Below are 20091 nucleotides of genomic sequence, written 5' to 3'. Positions count from 1 at the left end.
GTCTGATTCTATAGCCTTGACTTCTTCCTGGACACCTCATTTCTATACTCAAACTACTCCACTGTCTCAGATTATTCTAGATGCATTAATGACCTAGCCCCAACTAAATTCTGGGTATCTCAATGGCAGGACTTGTCATATTCTTCTCTGAACGTTCCCACAGTGCAGGGCACACATTGCTAAGCACTCGTTAAACACTACCTGGTTTCTTGCTAGATTGAAAGGAAAAGCAGGTGTGCCCAGCACCAGTGTATGTTTGCTACGTCTTTCTCATGGCGAGTCTTCAGCCACAGAGTAGCGACAAGTGGTAGCCAAGAAGAAGAATGACGAAAGCTACCACCAGGGCTGCCAGAGATGTGCAGAACACACACGCGCAGGGCACCTGGCCAGGGGAGCAAATGAATGGTATCCAGCCCACATTGTTCTCGCAGAACCACCAGCCTGGGGGGCTGCTTCAGGCCAGGACAGGAGCCTTTTCAAATATACCCACCTAAAGGAGGTCTTCTAATTCAGACAAAGGTGCTTTTTAGACTAGCAGTAGCCCTGGCTGCACTTACTGCGTACCTACTATGTGCCAAGAACTGGGTGAAATGCTTAGCTACATTGCCTTGTTGAATCCTCTGGACAATCCATAAAATAAGAACTATTATGAGCCCCAGATGAGAAAACAGAGATTAAGATTCATAACTAACCCAAGGTCACACAGCTGTTAAGGGGTGGGGTGAACGTGGATGCAGGAGGCCTGGTTCCGGGGCTCTCCGCAGGATGCTGACCTCTCCTTCTTACACAGAATGAGTGTGAATGGCGTGTCAAATCCCAGGCTGGACTCCTGAAGGCCTGAGCGATATGGGCTTCCTACCCCATCCCTACCCTCCACCCTGAGGCCCCACGTTTCTTTTCAATAACAGCTTTATTGAGATATAATTCACATATCATATAATTCACATATCATTAGTCAGGAGTTTTCAGTTTATTCACAGGGTTGTATAACCATCACCACAATCCATGTTCAAACATTTTTGTCACCCCAAGAAGAAACTTCACGCCCATTAACAGCTACTCTCCATTTAATTCCAACCCCACCGCCAGCCCTTGACAACCACTACTCTACATTCTGTCGCTGTGGATTTGCCTATTTTGGACATTACGTAGAAATGGAATCATACAGTATGTGGTCTTCTGTGACTGGCTCCCTCCGCTTAGCATAATGTTTTCATGGCTCATCCATGTTGCAGCCATGTATTAAGTACTTCGTTTCTTTTTATTGCTGAATAACATTCCATAAATAAGATTCCATAAATATTCCATAAATAAAATTGTGGAATAGATCACAAATAATATTCCATAAATAAAATGTACATGCCACATTTTATTTATCCATTCATCGGTTGCTTCCACTTTGGGGCTCTTACGAATAATGCAGCTATGAACAATTGTGTACAAGTTTCTGTGTGGACATATGCTTGCATTTCTCCCGGGGAGAACTAGGAGTGGAACCGCCCGGCCCTGATTTTAACATGCAGTTAAAAGTTTACCGAAGAGCCTCGCCGTGAAGCCAACATCTGGCTGCTCCTGGGCTGTTTCCAGGGAATTTTATCAATCCAGCCAGACTCCATTCACGGGTGGGTCATCTGGCCCAGCCCCTCCTGTTCTGGGGCCTGGGATCCTCTCATTCCTGCACTCTACAGTGTCGTCTGGGCCAGTATGATGATAAATGCATTCTGCTTTAAAGCAGATACTTCACAAATCATAACTTACAGATGCTCCAGGACTTTCATGTGGGAAAGACAAATGAGACTTCTGCTGTCTGACTCCAGAGCCACTGAGGACAGGAAGCCATGGCCAGGAACCTGACAAGCCCTGGATATACATCTCTCCCTAACGAATGCATGAGCAAATGTAACCGAAGGGGAATTCGTGCAGGGAAGGGTCTGCCTGTCTTTGCAGACTTTGCTGCGCAACCCGTCATTCATTTCCAGCCTTTGTCTTTCCTTCCCAACAAATTTGAAAGCCCCTTGAGGTCACGAATGATAACCTACACTGTCTATACCTCCCAAGATATTCTCTTGCTCAATTCATTCACTTCTGTTCCATCCTATAAGCCTTTGTTGAGGACCTACTATGTGCTTGGCACTGTGCAAGGCGTTGACAATAGGCAGCAATGTGGGACAGATTCAAGACAGTTAGGGCACAGGAACAGACAAAGTACCTTGACTCAACTTCTTATCTCCTGCTGCTTCCCAGGAGGATGCGAGATCAAGACATCCTGGCATGGTGTGGGTGCATTTCTGTCTTCAGGCAGGGAAGTGAACCAGCTCACCCCCCGAGGCACCCTAGCAATTCCAGGGTCTGAGGCTGCTTGGGGAACAAAGAACTCAGTGTGTGTCCAGGTGGAGAGCTCCCTGACCTGATTCATTAAAACACACTCCTCAGGGTCCAACAAGCAGACAGCTCACAAGAAGCAGACAACTTGGTTCCTTCCGATCCTTATCTTCTCAAACCTCAACTCTTGCGAAAACCTCCCTGCTCCAAGCCAGCACACCAAACTGATGGGCTCAGAGCCCTGCTGTGATCTAAACCCAGCTCAGACACCTCTAGAGGGAGGGTTAAGGTCAAGGCCTCTGCATTCACACTGCCTGGGTCCAGACCCTGGCTCTGCTGCTGTGTGACCTTGAGAAAGCTAGTTAACCTCTGTGACTCAGTTTCTTCATCCAGAAAATGGGATAACAGGATTGTCATGAGAATTCAGTTAATACGTACCTGGCATGTTACAAACACTCATGAAGTGTTAGCTGCCATTGTTATTTATTATTATTATTTTCAATTATTGTTATTACTCCCACCCTACCTGACCAATCGAGCCTCCCACTGCATCCCAGCATAAACCCGGCATTCCAAGCCATCTGGACTGACTACCTTTCCCCACACATGAATGAATGCCCTGGAATCTGCCCTCTGCCTGGAATGCCCCACATTTCAGTCTTCTGAAACCCAAATCAAGGGTCGTCTTCAACACCACTTACCCTCCTATTAGCTGGGGGAGGACACTCTCTCCTAATCCTCCAGTATGTCCTGGCCCTTCTCTATAGCCCCTTCCTGACCAGCAACAAAAAACCACCTGGGAAAAGACTCACCCCATGGCTGCTCTTTTGGCACCATTAGGGAAGTACCACGCCCAAATCCAGAGGTCAACAGCTGTGCTATATTAAGGAAGGTTCTTAATATCTCTAGCAGCAATGCGTTTCCAAACAGACAGACTTGTTTGACACCATCCAGCTGTACAACCATTGGCAACTTAACTACCCTCCCTACGTGTCCTTTTCCCCATCTGTAAAATGGATTTAACTCGAGTGCACATCTCATAGGGTTGTTGTGAGGGTTAAATGAGGGAAAATGTCTGTAAAGTGGAACAGCGGATCCCCAAGCTCTCAAAAATATCAGCTGGTAGCAATAATAGTAGCAGTGGAAATACAGGGAGGAGGTGTTCCTGCCCAGGATCAAACTCAGTTTGATGAACTAAGCGTCAATGTGCTGCATGCCAACTTGAAAATCACCTGAAACAATTGAGGCCTCTATAAAAGAGTTACTCATGGCCTACCAACTACTTACTGTCTCTTCCACCAGACTGGAAGCTCTTGGGTCTTATTCATGTCTACGTGTCAGCGTTTAACATGGGGAGTAGCACATGGCAGATGGTAATAAATCTTTGTTGAGCGGATTGAAATTAGTTCAATATTTGTAAGTACATTTCATCTTTGCTACTAGATTGTAAGTTCTTCGAGAGTGAGGCCTATGTCTTGCTCTAGTAAAGATTTATTAAATGAGTGATGGAAAAATACCAAACTAAGAATCATGTGTCTTCCACCCAGCTCAGTCACTTAACAGCTGTGCAACCTCAGAAGAGTCACTTAACACTTCTGTGCCTTATTTTTCCCACCTCAAGGATGAGAAGTGTGGAGCACATGTTTGCAGCAGTCCCTTACCCTGAAACTGGGTTTGGGCCTAGCTGCAACACAGTACCTCAGCTACCATATATGCGATGTCCACACATCCCCTGGCTTGGCAGGCCAGGCTGCTAATTTGCCTCCCTGACCTACAGTTTTCCAGCATAAGGCTATGAGTAACTTTGGGCCAGTGCTTGAAACACCCATTTTTGATCAAATCACTTGGCTTGTGAGGTAAGGATACCCCATCACCCAAGCTAGTGCTCTGCTGGCCAGGAGCACCATGGCAGACTGAGGGTTTGGGAGGGGACACTGCCCATAGGTCCTGCCACTCCCATCCCAGACCTTTCCCTGGGACGTTGCCTCCAGCTCACACCATACCATACACTGCTCACAAGAGATAACCTGTGCAGAGAGAAAGGTGAACCTGGCCCTTGACACTGAGGTGGATCACATGATACCTCTCCCCCAGAAGTTGTGTGGTTTTGGTTTTGGATTTTTTGGCAATGCTTTGTTCAGTCTGAAGGTTCAGGGAGTTTGGCTCAAAGAAAATGCATGCCATGTTACAACACAGAGGCCCTGCCCAAAACTATATCAAAATAAAAGTTGTGCAATAAACAAGGTCCAAATGCTAGACTTTACACATGTGTTCAGATCCCATCTGAATCTGGCCAACTATCTCACCTTCCTATGAGTACACCTCCCTAATGAATGTGGTATTTACTTTCATTACCCTGAAAAGTTGATTATTTCCTCTACCTCTCCCTGTGTGATGCAATGCATCATGCCTCTGTGATGGTCTTAAAATCCAAAGGAAATACTAAATGAGATCAGAAAAAAAAATCTGATAAAAGGAGGAACTAAATTGGTTAATTTCCCCTTTTGAGGCTTTATATAGATTATTTTATTCAATTCTCACAAGTCCATGAAGTTGGTGCTATTTGTAGTTCATTTTACAGACAAGGAAGCTAGGGTTTCAAAAAGTTACATAGCTTGCCCAAAGTCACTAAGCTAGTAAGGGCTAGATCCAGGGCTCTTGGCCTTTCTGTGAGAGTGCCTCACTGTTGGGCTTGTTAGTCTCTGGAACAAGCCACTTTCAAGTGCTTATCTGTGGAGATGCTTAAGCAGTGGCTGTGAGACCTCAGGAGCATCCCTGGACCACGCAGAGGGCTGGACCAGCTGTCCTCCAAGCTCCTGATTCTGCAACTCTCTTGAGAGAGTTTTATGCAGAAGGCCCTTCCAGATGTGCAAGTTCAAGCCACAACATCTTAATTTTTTAGAAACTTCTCTCCTCTCTGAGCAGGGCCCCTGCTTTGGACAGGAATGCTGATTTTGCATGATACCCGGCACCTGACTTCAGCCACTCACACTGGCAAGGCCAGCTAGGACCACTGCTCCTTTTGAGGGACACTGTAAAAGGCACTGCTGCAAACAAAAATAAAGCATCACTTCTGAATTTTACCCCAAGATCGAAAAGGCAGAATTAAGACAGTGCTCTCTCAATCCTCCTCAACTGTACCTCCAGAGCAAGCTGTAGATGTTTAGTGCCTCACTGGAACTGGAAGAAAACTCCAAGTTCATACTTGAGATGAAAATTTCTTGCTGCTCTTGACAGATTCTGAGTCATCAGGCACTATGTGGGCAAGAATAACTTGCTGACCAATTTTTTGTTTTGTGTTACTTTCTGTTCAGCCAGGCACAGGAAATTTTCCACTTGACAATTCCTGTTTCTCACTTAAGTTCTGACACCATCTGTGAGCAGTGTGCTCAGCAGGGAGAGGACTCGGGGCCAAGGAGGACTTCCCTGCATCCAAACCTCAGTCTTCCCATCTGTTTAATGCAAGGTTTTCACCAGATGATCTTGCTTATATTCTGAGCTTAGCTCTCAAGGAGAAAGCAGAAATGAAGCAAGTTGGGGACTGCCAGTTCCTCGGCCTGGGTCTGCTGCCAGCTTCAAAATCTTTACATAATTTTGGGGTAAAACAAGAGATTTAGCTGAAATTAATAGCACAATGGGAAAATGAACTAGGGCGGGACAATAACACAGCAGGACTTCAGTCTTGCGGCTGAGAAATAAGCCTCTCTCGTTCTCAGGGCGCCCCCTACTGGCCGTTCGACTAACTCCGGACGGAATGTTCAGCGTTTCTGCAAAGAGAGAGACACCCACCAAAAGAGAAAGGCAGGCTCCTGCCTACTGATGCAAGTCACTCTCTCAGTCTAACCTAGTCTGTGGATCAGACAGCTAGGAGCAGACCAGACAGGAAGCCCTACTGAAGCTCAGAAAAGCATCTGCCATGAGACAAGCTTTCATTCTTTCAGTCTGAGGCAGCTCCCCAGCATTTAGATGTTGGGGTCCTTTCATAGACCCCAGACAAACCCTTACCATTCAGCAACCTCTCGCATTCTCACATTCTCAACCTGCAGCTCGAACTGCGTCTGTTTTTCATTATTCTGCTTCCCAACTTCCCAGCGCGATTCTTCAACAGCTATTAAGACAACATGAGCAAGGAGCTGAGCTTAGTTTTTGCTTATTCAACATCCAGCCTGGGGAATATCACCTCAGAAGAAAAGCATGAATGAAGTGCACGTTCCTCAGCCTCTTCTTCCACAAACCTGAAAGCGCATTCAGCAGAAGACATCTTTCCAACCATCTCCTCTAAAATTTTCAACCTACAGAAATGGCACCTGCCCAGAGTGAATTCTCAACCACTTGCTTGCTGTAGAATTTGTTTGTTACAGAGGCAGCTTTAAAAAGAAGGAAAACAAATTACATTTTAAATTTCCAATTAATTGATAACAGACTTTAAAAAAAAGTTATAGAATAAAGTTGCATCAACCCAAACATCAAATCTAAAAAATGAGGGGCTTATCTAGGTATCCATATATTTGAGAATTGGGGGGCTGAACTTTGCTGACAGGTCCTCATTTTCCATAGGACTGTCCCAGCACAAATGCAGAAGAAAAATGTCAATACCAACCTACCATTTTATTTGACAATTCATTTTGCTTTTTCTGTGCAGTCATTTGTCAAGTTTATAAGCAACCCTGGACCCCAAAACACCCCCCAAAAGTGCACATGAGGAGTCCCATAATGAGTTTCTGACTTTGGCCCTAAATCCATTAAAATACATCTGATCTGCTTCAAATCAAAGAACCATGCTAATTTTCCGCCACACACCACACAAAATCTTTCTGCAACAGTCAGTCACTTTGAACCCAACTCTCTAGCCACAAGCAGTGTGGATTTCAAGGGCCTGTTCTGCAGAAAGGAAAATGACAACAAACCAAGGCCAGGCCAATGCAGAGAGACCCCAGGGCACTCAATGCACTCCTTGGAGCTGTGCAAATGGTGCTGGGACCCTGGCAGGGTTTCAGCTGTCACAAGGGCAGCTGGGCCAGGAACCTCTAAGCAATTTAGTAGCCCTGCAGCCAGGGCCAGAAACGCAACTGAATCTGCTGCAACTCAGCACAGCGCTCTGCACAGCTACCCATGCCCTGAGCATTTTGGTTATCTCAGAAGCCAGACAGACGCAAACTGTCACAATCCTCAAGCTTGCAGTAGCACTTATTTTTGCTCCCTAACCATCTCTCTTAAAAACAGGCAGGAGTCTGCCCTCCCTTGCAGCCACAACAGCACCGGGGTGATGGAGAGTCTGAATAGGAGGATGCAGAGTGTCCGTGGGTAGATGGGTAGAAGCAGCAGGGTAAGGACACCTACAGGACATGGGACTTGAGGGACCAGCTCTGAACTGAGGACAACGTGGGTCTTTTGGAGTTGTGGAAATAAGGCGTTCCGGGGCATGGTCATTCAGACCATGTGTGCCCATAAGGAAGACCCCGATAGTCCTGACGCTGCAAAGTGCAAATTCTAAAACACTACTTTGCTGGTGGTATCAATTTTGAGGAAAAAAGAAAGAAAAAAATGTGCAGACAGGATGTAACAAGTGTTGAGAGAGAGACACGCCTGAGTCACGGGGTGCTGGGGGGAGAGTGAGGAGTCTATCTGGGGGGTCCCGAGGAGCCCCCTCACTATCAAGAGAGCCCCAGGGCGCGCAGACCCCCGCCCCGCACGCCCTCGGTCCCAAGCCGCGTCCAGCCGGCGTCCCCCCGGGATTTCCCCACTCACCACTCGGCCCGAAAACCTCTCAGTGGCCCTCTTGACTTTGCCATAGGTGCCTTTGCCCAGGGTCTCCTGCAGCTCGTAGCGGTGCTTCAAGTTGTGTTTGTGGTGATGCCGCTTCACCCCGTGCGGCTTCCTGGGCTCCGGGGCCGCCGCCGCTGCGGGGGCTGCAGTCGCCCCCACCCCCGCCTCCCGGGGAGAGCCCGGCGCCCCCGGCCCCAAATCGGGGCCGTCCCCCGCCGCGGGCGCAGCGGCTCCTTCCATGTCCAAACACCGGGAGAGCCGGGCTGCAGACGACAGGACCGGGCACAGTCCTCGGGGTGTCGGGGTCCCCGCCTAGGGAAGCCGGGGTGCGCTCAGTGTCGCCCCCGCAGCATTGAGGAGGCGGCCCGATGCCGCTCGGGCTGCGGCGGGTCACAGGCGGCGGCGGGGACTCCACATCTGGCGCCCCCGGCGCGCACGGTCCGCGCACCGCCCCCCGGCCGCGGCGAGCTGCGGCGCGTCGGGCTAGGTGGCGGCGGTGGCAGGGGAGGCTGTGGTGTTCGCAGGAGGGAGGGGAAAGGGGTGGCTCCGAGCGCAGGAGGGGGAGTGTTATGTGGGGCGCCGCGCCCCCCAGCCCCTCCCCGGGAGGACGCGCAGACGCGGCGGGGGCGGGGACGGCGCGCTCGAGCGGCCCCGGGGGGAGGGGAGCGAGGGGCGGTGTCGCCGGGGCTTCCCCCACCTCCCCGCCGCCACCCGCGGCCGGGGCCACCCCGACTGGGAGGGGGATGGGTGCGTGTCGCAACTCGCCCTTTGTGCGGCGCGGCCTAGGCCGCGGCGGCGGCGGCCAGGGGGGCTCTGTCCTCGCTCGGACGGACGGGGACCAGGGGGTTCCAAGCCCGGGCGCCCCCTGCCCGGGCGCTCCCGGCCTCGCCAGCCGCAGCTACCGCGGCCCGTCCGCAGCCGCCGCCGCCGCCCGCTCCCGCTTCGGCCGCTGGGCCTCGGTGCCCGCTCGCGTCCGGGCGGCGGCAGCGGCGCGCCGAGCCCCGGAGCCGGGGCAGCGCGAGCGCTCCGAGCCGGTGGCCGCCGGGGCCTGCTCGCGATCCGGCCGGGGGCGCCACGGGCCCGGACGCCCCTTCATTTTCTTTTAGGTGTCGCCGCGGCAGCCAGGCCGGAGCTGGGGAGAGGCGGGGGGAGGGGCGGCGGGGCGGTGTTGGGTTACAGGCGGTGAGTCACCGTCCCCTCCCGCCGCAGTGTGCACCCCTGCCCGCCGGCCTAGGTTGGCATTCCCGCCTCGCGTCCCCCTCCTCCGGCTGGGGAAGGGCTGCGCCCGCCCGCAGCAGCTGCGCTCCCCGGGGAGCCCCAAGAGGGGTGCTTTGGCCCCGGCCCCGAGCCCTTTCCGAAGACAGGCGGAGTTGGGGACGAAGTGAGGCCCTGAGGCTGAACCCAGGACATGCCGCCGAACCGCCGGCCCTCTGACACCATCTAGGACCCCGGCGGGGACAACCGCCCTGGAGGGGAGGAGAGTTGGGTGCCTGTAAGGGATGGGGCGCTAAAGGCGCCAGGACAGAGCTGGGTCCGCAGAGACGCCCACCCTGCCGGCGAAGGCCGCCATCGGAGGTGGGCACACCAGGGACCTGGGATGGATCAGGGCCCCGGGCCTGCTGAGCAACCCCTTTGCCGAGCAACAGGCCACTTACAGGTCCCTTGGCCCCCTTGGGCCTTGGGATTTCTCCTTTAACTGGGAGGGCCGGGCCCTGGCGGTGGTAACAGGGGCCCTACCCCACACCGCGGGCGACGGTCAGGCAGAAAGGGCCTCCCACTGCAGCGAGGCTGTCCCCGTTCTCCTAAGGAAAGGCAAGAAAAAATAAGGAAGACAAGAGAAAAAGAGGCCTTAGGGAATTTTTGTATAAATGGTACAGTATACCAGCTAGGATAGGAAGAGTGAAGTGTAAAGAGTGTATGGTGTGTTCTGCAAATCGTCCAGCGGTTCTTTACTTTTCCACCAGTGAACCTCGCTGGACTCTCTTCTGCAGCTCTCAGGTTCATCCCTTTCTCTGCATTCCTGCCGTCTTCACTCCTGTCTACCTCTCATCACCTTATCCTGGACTCCTGCAACAGCCTGTCCGCCCGGTGACACCCCTCCCTGCTGCCAGAGTAATGGCCTGAAACACTGCCGCCACCATGTCTTCCACACCTGCCTCTGCTGCACGCCGGTGCTTGGTCTTCTTATCTGGCCAAATTTTTCTTCTGCCAATGCTTGACATAAACCCCTCTGTCCCTGCCTGCCTTCCCCAGGAGCAATCACGTAATACAAACACAAAGGCTGTGTTTATTTAACTCCTGTTCTGTCCACTATATTGCAGGGCCTCCCTGCCCCCATCCTGAAACTGTGTTCTGCTTTTCTACAGAGTCAGTGGACATGGTGCATATAGATTCAAGAATCAGAGTGAGTAGCATGTGGGTTGAGTCCTGGTTTCCCAGTGGATTGGCTGTGTGACCTTGGTCAAATGACTTAACCTCTCAGAGCATCAGTTTCCTCTTCCTAAGATATGGATTAGCAGATCTGTTGTACAGGTAAACAGATCGTGTCTGTAATGGTAATTAAAACTGTTCACCAAATATTTTCTAGTTCTTTCCCTCCCCTGGGATGTGGTAGGAATCCACCAGCCCATCCCCGTAAAGTTAGATGTGGCCATAGGACTTACTTAGGCCAAGAGAATGAGAGCAGAAGTGGTATGTGTTGCTTCCACATGGAAACTTTAAGAGCTAGTGGGCAAATCCCTATGTCCTTTTTTTCCTATCTTGACAATTACGGCAGTAGAGAGTTGGAGCTTCCCCAAGCCAGCCTGGGTCTCTAGGTAAAGATGTTAGAACAGTCCCAGCCAACCTGCATTGGAAAAGTAGTGTGAATGAATAGTAAACTTTTGTTGTGTTAAACCAGTGAGATTTGGGGTATTATTACAGCAGTATAAGGTGGTTTATTCTGGCTGACAGTGTTAACTCGCAAGTGTGTGGGACTTAATCAGTATCTGTTGAATGAACAGTACCTACCATATGTGGGTACCATTTCAGGACAGTAAACCCTTGTCTGTAAGATAGCTGTTACAATCCCTGTTTTCAGTTGAGGAAACCGTATCAAAAGGTTAAGTAATTTGCCTGAAATTGTACAGCTTGTCAATAGCCACGCAAGGATTTAAACCCTACCTGTCCAGTGCCAAAGCTCCTGTTCTTCCCCTCCCATGTATGCCGTGCTGCCTCTCCTTAATTGGGAAGGATGAGAAACACCCAGTACAATGCCTGGCACACAGTTATGCCCGAGCACTGGGAATTTCTCTCCAGACTGAATTCCTACAGTATTTATAATTGGAACCACACTTCAGCACAATGTTATCACGCACTGTGTGCAAGTGTTTTCACATAGATAAAGCATTTCCTCCAACAAGAGCCCAGGCTTCTTGATTAAGAACTTGAGCTCTAGAGTCAGACTGGCTGGGTTCAAATCCCTGTTCCACCACTTACTATGAATATCTTGGACAATTATTTTCCTTCTCTAGGCCTCAGTTCCCCCATCTGCAAAATGGCAATGGTAACGAGATATGTGTTAATGGCGGTGGTAACAACAATGTGTCCCACAGGGTTGGTATAAGGATTAGTGATATAATATATACACTCAATAAATCATGGAAAATAATATTATGCTTATTTTTCATCTTCCATGGCTCCTACTAGAATTCTGAGCAATTATGAGCAGTTTAATCATACTGCTTGATTAGACTCTGATTTCTGGTTTTGAGCTGGATACAGGACAGATGTTGTAACATCTGTACTTGGAAGCATGACATCGACACTATCCTACGTCTTTTATTTGCATAAGGCTCGTTACTTGTCCTTCATTATGCTTTCTATTTTCAAAGCAATTTAAAAGAAAGAAGGTGTGTTTGCTTACTCAAGAAATCTTTGTGCAGAAATCCTGTCATTCTGGCAACATGGATGAGCTGGAGGACATTATGTTAAGTGAAATAAGCCAGGTATAGAAAGACAAATACCACATGTTCTCACTCATATGTAGAAGCAAAAAAAGGTTGGTCTCATAGAAGTAGAGAGTAGAATAGTGGTTATTAGAGGCTGGGGATGTGGGGAGTGAATAGCCAGAGATTGGTTCATGGATACAAAACTCCAGCTAGTTAGGAGAAATAAATTCTGGTGTTTGCAGCCATTATCAAATTTTTGGCACCAGGGACTGACTTCATGGAAGACAATCTTTCCAGGGATGGGGGGGGAGGGAGGGGGGTGGGGAAGTCCTGGGATGACCCAGGCTCACCACGTTCATTGTAGTTCATTGTACGGTCAAACCTCTCTGCCAGTGACAATCTGCGCTTGCAGCGGCTGGGGAGCACCACCGCCCCAGCTCCACCCCAGATCATCAGGCATCAGGCTTTCAAAGGTGCGCAATCTGGAACCCTCGCATGCACAGTCCACAGCAGGGTTAGTGCTCCTATGAGAACCCAATGCCACCGCTGATGATGGTGCTGTCCATGGCCCTGGGGTTGGGGACTGCAGTTCTATAGCACTGTGAGGTGACTACAATTAACAATGTACTGTATATGTTCAAATATCTAGAAGAGCAGATTTTTGTTTGAGGTGACAGATATGCTAATAACCATGATTTGATCATTACACATTGTATACAAATACATTGTATAGAAATATCCTATTGTACCCCATAAAATGTACAATTATGTGCCAATTACAAATAATAAAAGAATAAGTCTTTGTTCAGAAAACATAGTAATACCAGTTATCACTTATCTATTATCTGCTGTCTGCCAGGACCTTTACATATATACATATCACCTCTAATCATCACGAAACTGCATAAAACTACTCAAGAAGGTTAAGTAAGTTGTCTATGATCAAACAGTAACTACAGTTAGGATTAAGGCTTTGTTTCTACCCCTATTCCAAGCTCATGTTGATTAGTGCCCATGGTTTGATGGATACCATTCTTCCATTTTTCTAGATGAGGTTTTGAAAACTTACCTAAGATTGTGACATTTCTAAGTTAAATATGTTGTCTGGTGGACATCTTACTTTAAATAGCAGCCTAAGAAAGTACTTAGTCCTCACTGTGGCAGAAGCAAGCTAATCATCCTCAAAAAACGTCACACTTCTTCTGTGGCTGGCAGGCAGCTGCTCAGATGGGGACAGATTTCCCGAACTCCCTTGCATCCAAGGATGGCCATGAGACTAGTTCTCTCTAATGGAACATGAGCAAAAGAGATGTTTTTGGCACCCAGGCCAGGGTGTTTAAAAAGTGGATGTGCCTTCTCCCCATTGCCTAGCTAGAAGCAGAGGACTTGGTGGCCCCAGGGGATGGTGAAGCCATAGAAAAAAGAAGCCTGGGTCCCTACATCACCTTGAAGGGTAAAAGCACTCTCTGACCAGGACACTCAAGTGGTGTATGAGTGAGAAATACACTTAACTCTATCATGTTAAGTCCCTGCAATTAGAGGGTTTATATGTTACATTATAACAAGTACCTGAATAGTGGGAACCAAAAATACCACTTTTACATTCTATATCTGCTTACTTGTTTAAGGAGAAAGGAGATTGCTGGGGGGCTTGCATTTTTCTTTTTCTTTGTCCTGCATTACACGTATCAAAGATTAAATAAGGGGAATATTTGACAGTCATAAAACAGTAAGAAACAAATTTACTCATTCAACAGTGTTATTTTCCCACTACACGCCAGGCATCTGGGGCTGAGGATGCACCAGGACACGACAGGCCTGGTCTCATCTTCATGAAGCTTCCAGTCTATGAGTAGTAAGCACAACTGACAGCATTCAACAGACCTCCAGCCACCAAACTGCTTGGGCCAACCCAGGCTGTTTGAATGTGGAATATGTAACTAAAATAAAACTAGAATTTACAAACCCAAGCAGACAGCTATGCTTCTTCCCCTGCTAAGTGGCTAGAGTCACAGTAAGAATGGCAACTAAGGGTCAGAGACTCCAGAATTAAAACCAGCCAAGTTCGAATCCTGACTCCACCACTTTCTAACTGTATGATCTTGGGCAACTTCCTCTTTGTTTCTCAGTTTTCCCATCTTTAAAATGGGGGCGATAATAATGCCTCTCTCAAGGGTTTTTGTTGAAGATTGAATGAGTTAATGGAAAAATAAAACCCCACAAGAACAGCAAGATACAGGTATTAGCACCCAATAAATGTCAGCTATTACTATTTTTTGCCACCTGGCCACTGATGTTATATTTTGTGTATAAAAGGGTACAAGAGAAGGTTCCATGGGAGTTGATGGATGACTTGAGGAAACAGAAGTATGAATAGAATCAGTGGCTATTACAATGATTTAACCAAAATAAGCCAGATTGAGATTTTATTTCTCTCATGCACGTGATGACTGAGAGGGCCGGGGGACCCTGTTGGGAAGAGCATCAGTTGGGGTATCCACCGCAGTAGGGGCACAACCAAGAGAACAAGAGATGACCTACGACACCCTCCACACTGACATTCTTGATGCCTTTGGGAGACTCCAGGCTCACGTTCCTTGCACATTCCTTCTTTCCTCCCTTCTTGGTGCACGTGTAAAGGGGATGGGCAAGTGGACAGTTGGCAGCAATTCTATTTTCTTTGCTTTCTCTGTCATAAACTCTATACTGAAAAATAAGAGAGCTGCTTCCCAAGGGAATGAAACAGCAGAAATTCATTGGAAGATTCTATTATCGAAAAAAGAAACTGAAACGTGGTAAATTTCCATCAGCAGAGAAGGCACTGGCAGGACTCCAGCGCAGAAACAACACCGTGGCCACTGTGGCCACCCTGGAAAGAGTGGCCACTGGAGAGTCAGGAGAGTAAATACGTCACCTGCAGGGACATGCTGGGGTCATGTGGGAGCAAAACCCCAATTGGCTGTGATGGGAGAGGCCCGGGGTAAAATCAAGGGCTCTGGGCAGGGTGGGGAGAGAGAGCAAAAGCTCTTCGGGACACTTTGCTCCCTGAACGGGCTGAAGTGTTCAGTAATAGTAACTGAGTGCTTACCATGGGCCCATCGTGACCCTAGGTACTGGGGGTACAAAAGCGAACAAAGAAGTCCCTGACTTCATCAGGGCCAGGAGACAATGATCCACAAACAAATAAGTGTGCAGCATGACGTGTCAGACAATGGTAAGGGCTAGCAGGAAGATTAAGGTGGGCTAAGGGAGTAAAGAATGTGAGGGTGGGCCGGAGAGAATAAGTCTGAGAAGGTGGCTTTTGAACACGGGCCTCAAGGAAGTGAGGGAGCGTACAAGCTGGGTGTCTGGGGGACAATCTGGAGATCTAGAGGAAGAGCCTTCCTGGCAGAGGGACTGGTATGTGCAAAGACTCCAAGGCAGAAATATCCTTGGCGTGTTCAAGGAACAGTAAGGAGGCCACTGTGGGTGGGTGGACTAAAAGGAGAGTAGTAAGTGTTGAGTCTGGAGACAAATCCTATAGGGCTTTGTGGGATGGGGTTAGAACTTTTTATTCTGAGTCATGCAGAAAGTCATTGCTTGCCCAATTCTGATTAGAGCAGTGACATAATCAGACTTGGGTTTGAAAAGTCTCCCTCTAGCCGCTATGATGAAGATAGACTTAGGGAGAGAAAGAAGTGATTTCGGGGAAAAGGAGCAGGTGGCTATGACAAATGCTAAGAAGCACCTACAAGAACTACAAAGCAAGAAGCACAATAGTTTAGCTGATGTCCTCAGTGCCATACCTCCTCCATACAACCACCACGTTCATTCCTAAAACACACGTCTGACCCTGTGTCTCCCTCCTCCAAGACTCCGCTGATCTATGGCCTTCAGGACAAAGCCCAACCAAACCCCGTAGTGCGACACACAGGGCAGGGCAATGAGATCATTGGCATAGCATTAAAAAGACCTGGATTCCTGGATTAGAATCATTCAGCTTACCATTTACCAGCTGGGTGACTTTGCCCAAGTCACTCGACTTCTCTGACCTTGGTTTTGTTCTCTTTCCTCCTTGTCCGGGATATCGTTACCTGCATATCAGCCCTGTGAGAGCAGGGGCTTTGTCTGTCTGGTTCACTGCTATATAGTCAGCACCTTAAACAATGCCTAGCACATAGTAGGCACCCAACAAATATTTAGGGCATCAATGAATGAGCTAATGTACGAGAAAGCATCGGGCATAGTGGCTGGCACACAGGTGCCGAGCAATGCTCCCATCTCCTGCTGAGTAGTTGCTCACGTCCCTTTCCCTGCATGGCCTGACCCTAACAGTACTCTCCTGATTTGTATCCACGTCACCTCCTCCCTGCAAGCACCCTACATTCCCGGGGCACTTCTCACTACTTCATCCCTCTTGGCCTTTGCACATGTTGTACCCAAAGCCTGAGATGCTCCCTTTCCTGCCTTCCAGATGACAAACTCAGAGACCTAGCTAAGGACGTCACCTCTCCTCTGATCCTGGGCTGGGCAGAACTGAAGACTCAGTTCTCTGTCCCCAGAGCACTCAGTTCCTGTGTCTATTATAGCACTTACCTCATGGTATTACAATTACTCAATTGTGTGTCCAGCAGGCCTGGTTGCCTGGGAGCTCTGGAATGGCCAGGTCTAGAACAGTACTGTCCAATAGAAATATAATGAGAGCCACACAGTTAATTTTGACTTTTCTAGCAACCACATTAAAAACAAGAAACAAGAGAAATTAATTTTGATAATGTATTTTATTTAACTTAATATGTCAAAAATATTATCATTTCAATAGGTAATCAATATAAACAACTCACTGCTGAGATATTTTACATTTTTTGAGCTACATCTTCCAAATCCATTGTGCATTTTATACTTAGAATAATTCTCAATTCAGAACTAAATTTTCAATGCTTAAAGTGAAATGAAACTGTAGCAAAACAATAAGGCTGTATTTCACAAAAACATATATATTTTACACTACTTAATGTTTTTTTCATTTAAATTTTAATTTTGGTTACATAAAATTAAAATGTTTAGTTCTCCTGTCGCATAACCACATTTCAAGTGCTCAGTAGCCACATAAGGCTAGTGGCTACTATATCCCAATAGCACAGATCTAGATCTTATTCTTGTTTCTAATAGAAGCATAGATCTGGCTTGTCATGGGTACCTTATAAACATGGAATGGATGGGTGGATGGGTGGATGGACAGATGGGTAGATGAATTTATTTTACTACCTTCACTTTCTCTCTAGTTTACCATCCCATCTTCTATCCTGGATAAGCCCAAGAAAGAGAGTGAGAACGAACCTGAGGGAAAGGTGAATCCAAATCTTCCTTGGACACCAATGTGCCAACTGGACAAAGTTCTCAGGTGGCAAAGTTCTGCTCTGACCCAGGCCACTCAGCAACCCCGCACCTTCTACTTCTTGCCCAGATGCTACCTTCTCACGGGGGCCTTTCCTGACCATTCTGTTTAAAACCGCAGCCCACCCTGGCCACCCCACTCCTGGCTCCCCTTTCCTCCCCAAGATGCTTTATTCTTCACCAATGCATTTAGCAATGTGCAACATAGTATGTCATTTATTTATTTGTCATGTTTGTCTCCACAGAGCAGGGATCTTTATCTGTACTATTCACACCAGTTCCTGTACCAGGAACCCCTGGTACTTGGTCTACAGCAGGTGATCATTGTGGAATGAATGAATGGCTGAATGAATGGTTTGACTTCCAGCTCTTTGATCTGCTAGCTCTATGACCCCAGGAAGAAACTGAACCTCAATTTCCTCATCTGTAAAACAGATCTAGTACAAATACTTACCTCATACGGTTGATGGGATATAATCCTACAGGATTAATATCTTATAGGACTAATTAAGATAATGTCTATGAAGTGCTTAGCATGGCACCCACATAGTAAAAACTGACAAAATGGGAACCGCTATTATTACTGTTTAAATAATAAAATTATTATTAGATTTATTCTAACAGGTCTATCGAAACTATGTAAAACAATTATAATTTCCCAAGTAATTCTGCCCCCCCCCCCCAAAAAAAAACAAACAAAAAAACAAGTTCAGGAAAAAATAGGCTTGGGACATGGATTTCCTACATAACTGCCTATATTTACCTGTGCTGTTTTTATTTGTATTTTTTAACCATGGGAGAAAGGTCCCTCAGCCCCACCCTGCCGTGACCCAGAGTGGCTCAGGGTCAGGCCCTGCATGCGTTATGTTTACTGTCACCAGGGACTTAGGCTCTAAAAGCAGGCACGAGAGGGAGGGCATTCCAGGCAGGTCACCAGCCTGCCTATGAAAGCAGAAGCTCTTGGCCCACCTGCTCTGGGACAGTCACCCAGGGCTTAGATCGCCCCGGGCCTGGCAGCTGGGTCTAGTGGAGCCAGGCTGCCCAGCAGCCAGCTAGCGAGGGGTACATAAGCTGCCTTCCTGGCAGATGAGACGCGTGCCCCAAATTCCTCTCAAGGGCCTGCTTCTCCCGCTCTCTCTCCCAGCCTCGTCCTTTGAAACCCTTAATTTATAATGACAGGCACATTTCCAATCTGCCCACCCCTTCATGACGCTCTGCATCTGCCTGTCCACTCGTTCACTCAATGGATGTTATTAATATTAATAATTGAGCATCTATGATGATGCAGTCATTGTGCCAGGGATGCAGACAGAAAGTATAAGACAGTCTTCTGCCCTCCAGGAGTTTCTAATGCCTCCCATCAGTATCATACTTCACAGTTTGCAAAACACTTTCCCATGAGTGGTCTTTTTTAATCCTCATAAGGATACTTTACTTGGGACTAGATATTTTTATTTTCCTCATTTTTCATAGAATGTGCTGAGAGATTGAAAGACTAACCTGAGGTCTTGCAGCTTGCAAATGGGGAGCCAGGACCCAAACCCAGGTATTTTGGCTACACAGCAGCTAGGACCTAGGCGACATCACATCTCAAACAGTCATTACGTAAAAGTCACAAAAAGTCAGCTCATTGAAAGGTAAAGGCCATTTGATTATATACCTAATGGCTTCAAAAAGAAAGTGTGTGTTATACAAGGTCAGGAGAGAAACTGATTCCCTCCACAACAGAAGGGGCAACTAAGAGAATTTGGATTGAGAATCCGGCGAGATCTGTGTTTCCCTGGCCCCTCCTGTACAAGAGCCCCACTCGGGAGTCCTGAAACATCAGAATTCAGAGCCCCAACCGCCCAAATTAACAGGATGTGGACAAAACGCTGGGAACACACGCACAGGTGTGGACAACACCTCTTTCTCCCGAAGCACCATTTCTGGTGTCCCAGCCTTTAAACCCAAAGTTCTCCTCCGGTAGAAACATCTAAATGCCATTATGAGAAAAACACCTTCCCACAGCTCCACCAAGTGGCTGGGTCTGCCCACTAAAACGTCTCCAAGCAACAGGGAGAAGAAATCTAGTTCACTTCAGTGCAGGCCTAGGCACACAATACCTAACGCCTAGGGCTGGGAAAAAGCAGGTGGGGTGGGAAATTCTGGGTAGACCCAGGAGACACAGATGTCCTCAGGGCAAGGAGAAGGCAGGCAGTAGAAGCTCTTTATGAAGCAGTAATTTGGCAAAAATTCACAGACTATTGGGGCTAGAAGTGGCCAAACCTTCCCTTGTTATAGATGGGGAAACTGAGGCCCAGGGAAGTTCATGCTCTTACAGTTTGACATAAGGGCGATGATGGACTCTGCGCAAAACATGTTACCAGTGTGATCTCGTTTAATCCCTGTAAGTCCAGGACAGAGGTATTACTACTGTTCCCCAATTTTACAGACGAAGATAGAGCAGGGGCCAGCACGCTATGGCCTGCTGCCTGTTTTTGTGCCTTACAAAAGCTAAGAATGATTTTTACATTTTTAAGTGGTTGCAAAAAAAAAATCAAATGAGAATAATAATTCATGATTCCTTAAAATTATATGAAATTCATATTTCAGTGCCATAGAGATTTATTGGAATACAGCCACACCCATTTATTTGTGTACATCTACGGCTGCTTTTGAGCTACAAGGGCAGAATTAAGTAGTTTCAACAGAGTTT

The 20091-nt window shown here is 47.9% G+C and overlaps 1 protein-coding gene across 1 annotated transcript in view; it reads right to left on the bottom strand.

Moving 5' to 3' along the window:
• The window catches only part of NUAK1 (NUAK family kinase 1), a 71306-nt gene extending 62717 nt beyond the window's left edge, over window positions 1-8589 (bottom strand). Inside the window, exon 1 of the mRNA XM_045553051.1 lies at window positions 8071-8589. Within this exon, the coding sequence (XP_045409007.1) occupies window positions 8071-8328 (258 nt within the window). The 5' untranslated portion in view covers window positions 8329-8589. The remainder of the gene's footprint in view (window positions 1-8070) is intronic.
• Window positions 8590-20091: the final 11502 nt, after the last annotated feature.

This window comes from Lemur catta, chromosome 6 (assembly GCF_020740605.2).
Source record: "Lemur catta isolate mLemCat1 chromosome 6, mLemCat1.pri, whole genome shotgun sequence".
Taxonomy (NCBI): Eukaryota; Metazoa; Chordata; class Mammalia; order Primates; family Lemuridae; genus Lemur; species Lemur catta.
Note: the sequence above shows the minus strand (reverse complement) of the source record. Positions and strands in the feature narration are given on the sequence as shown.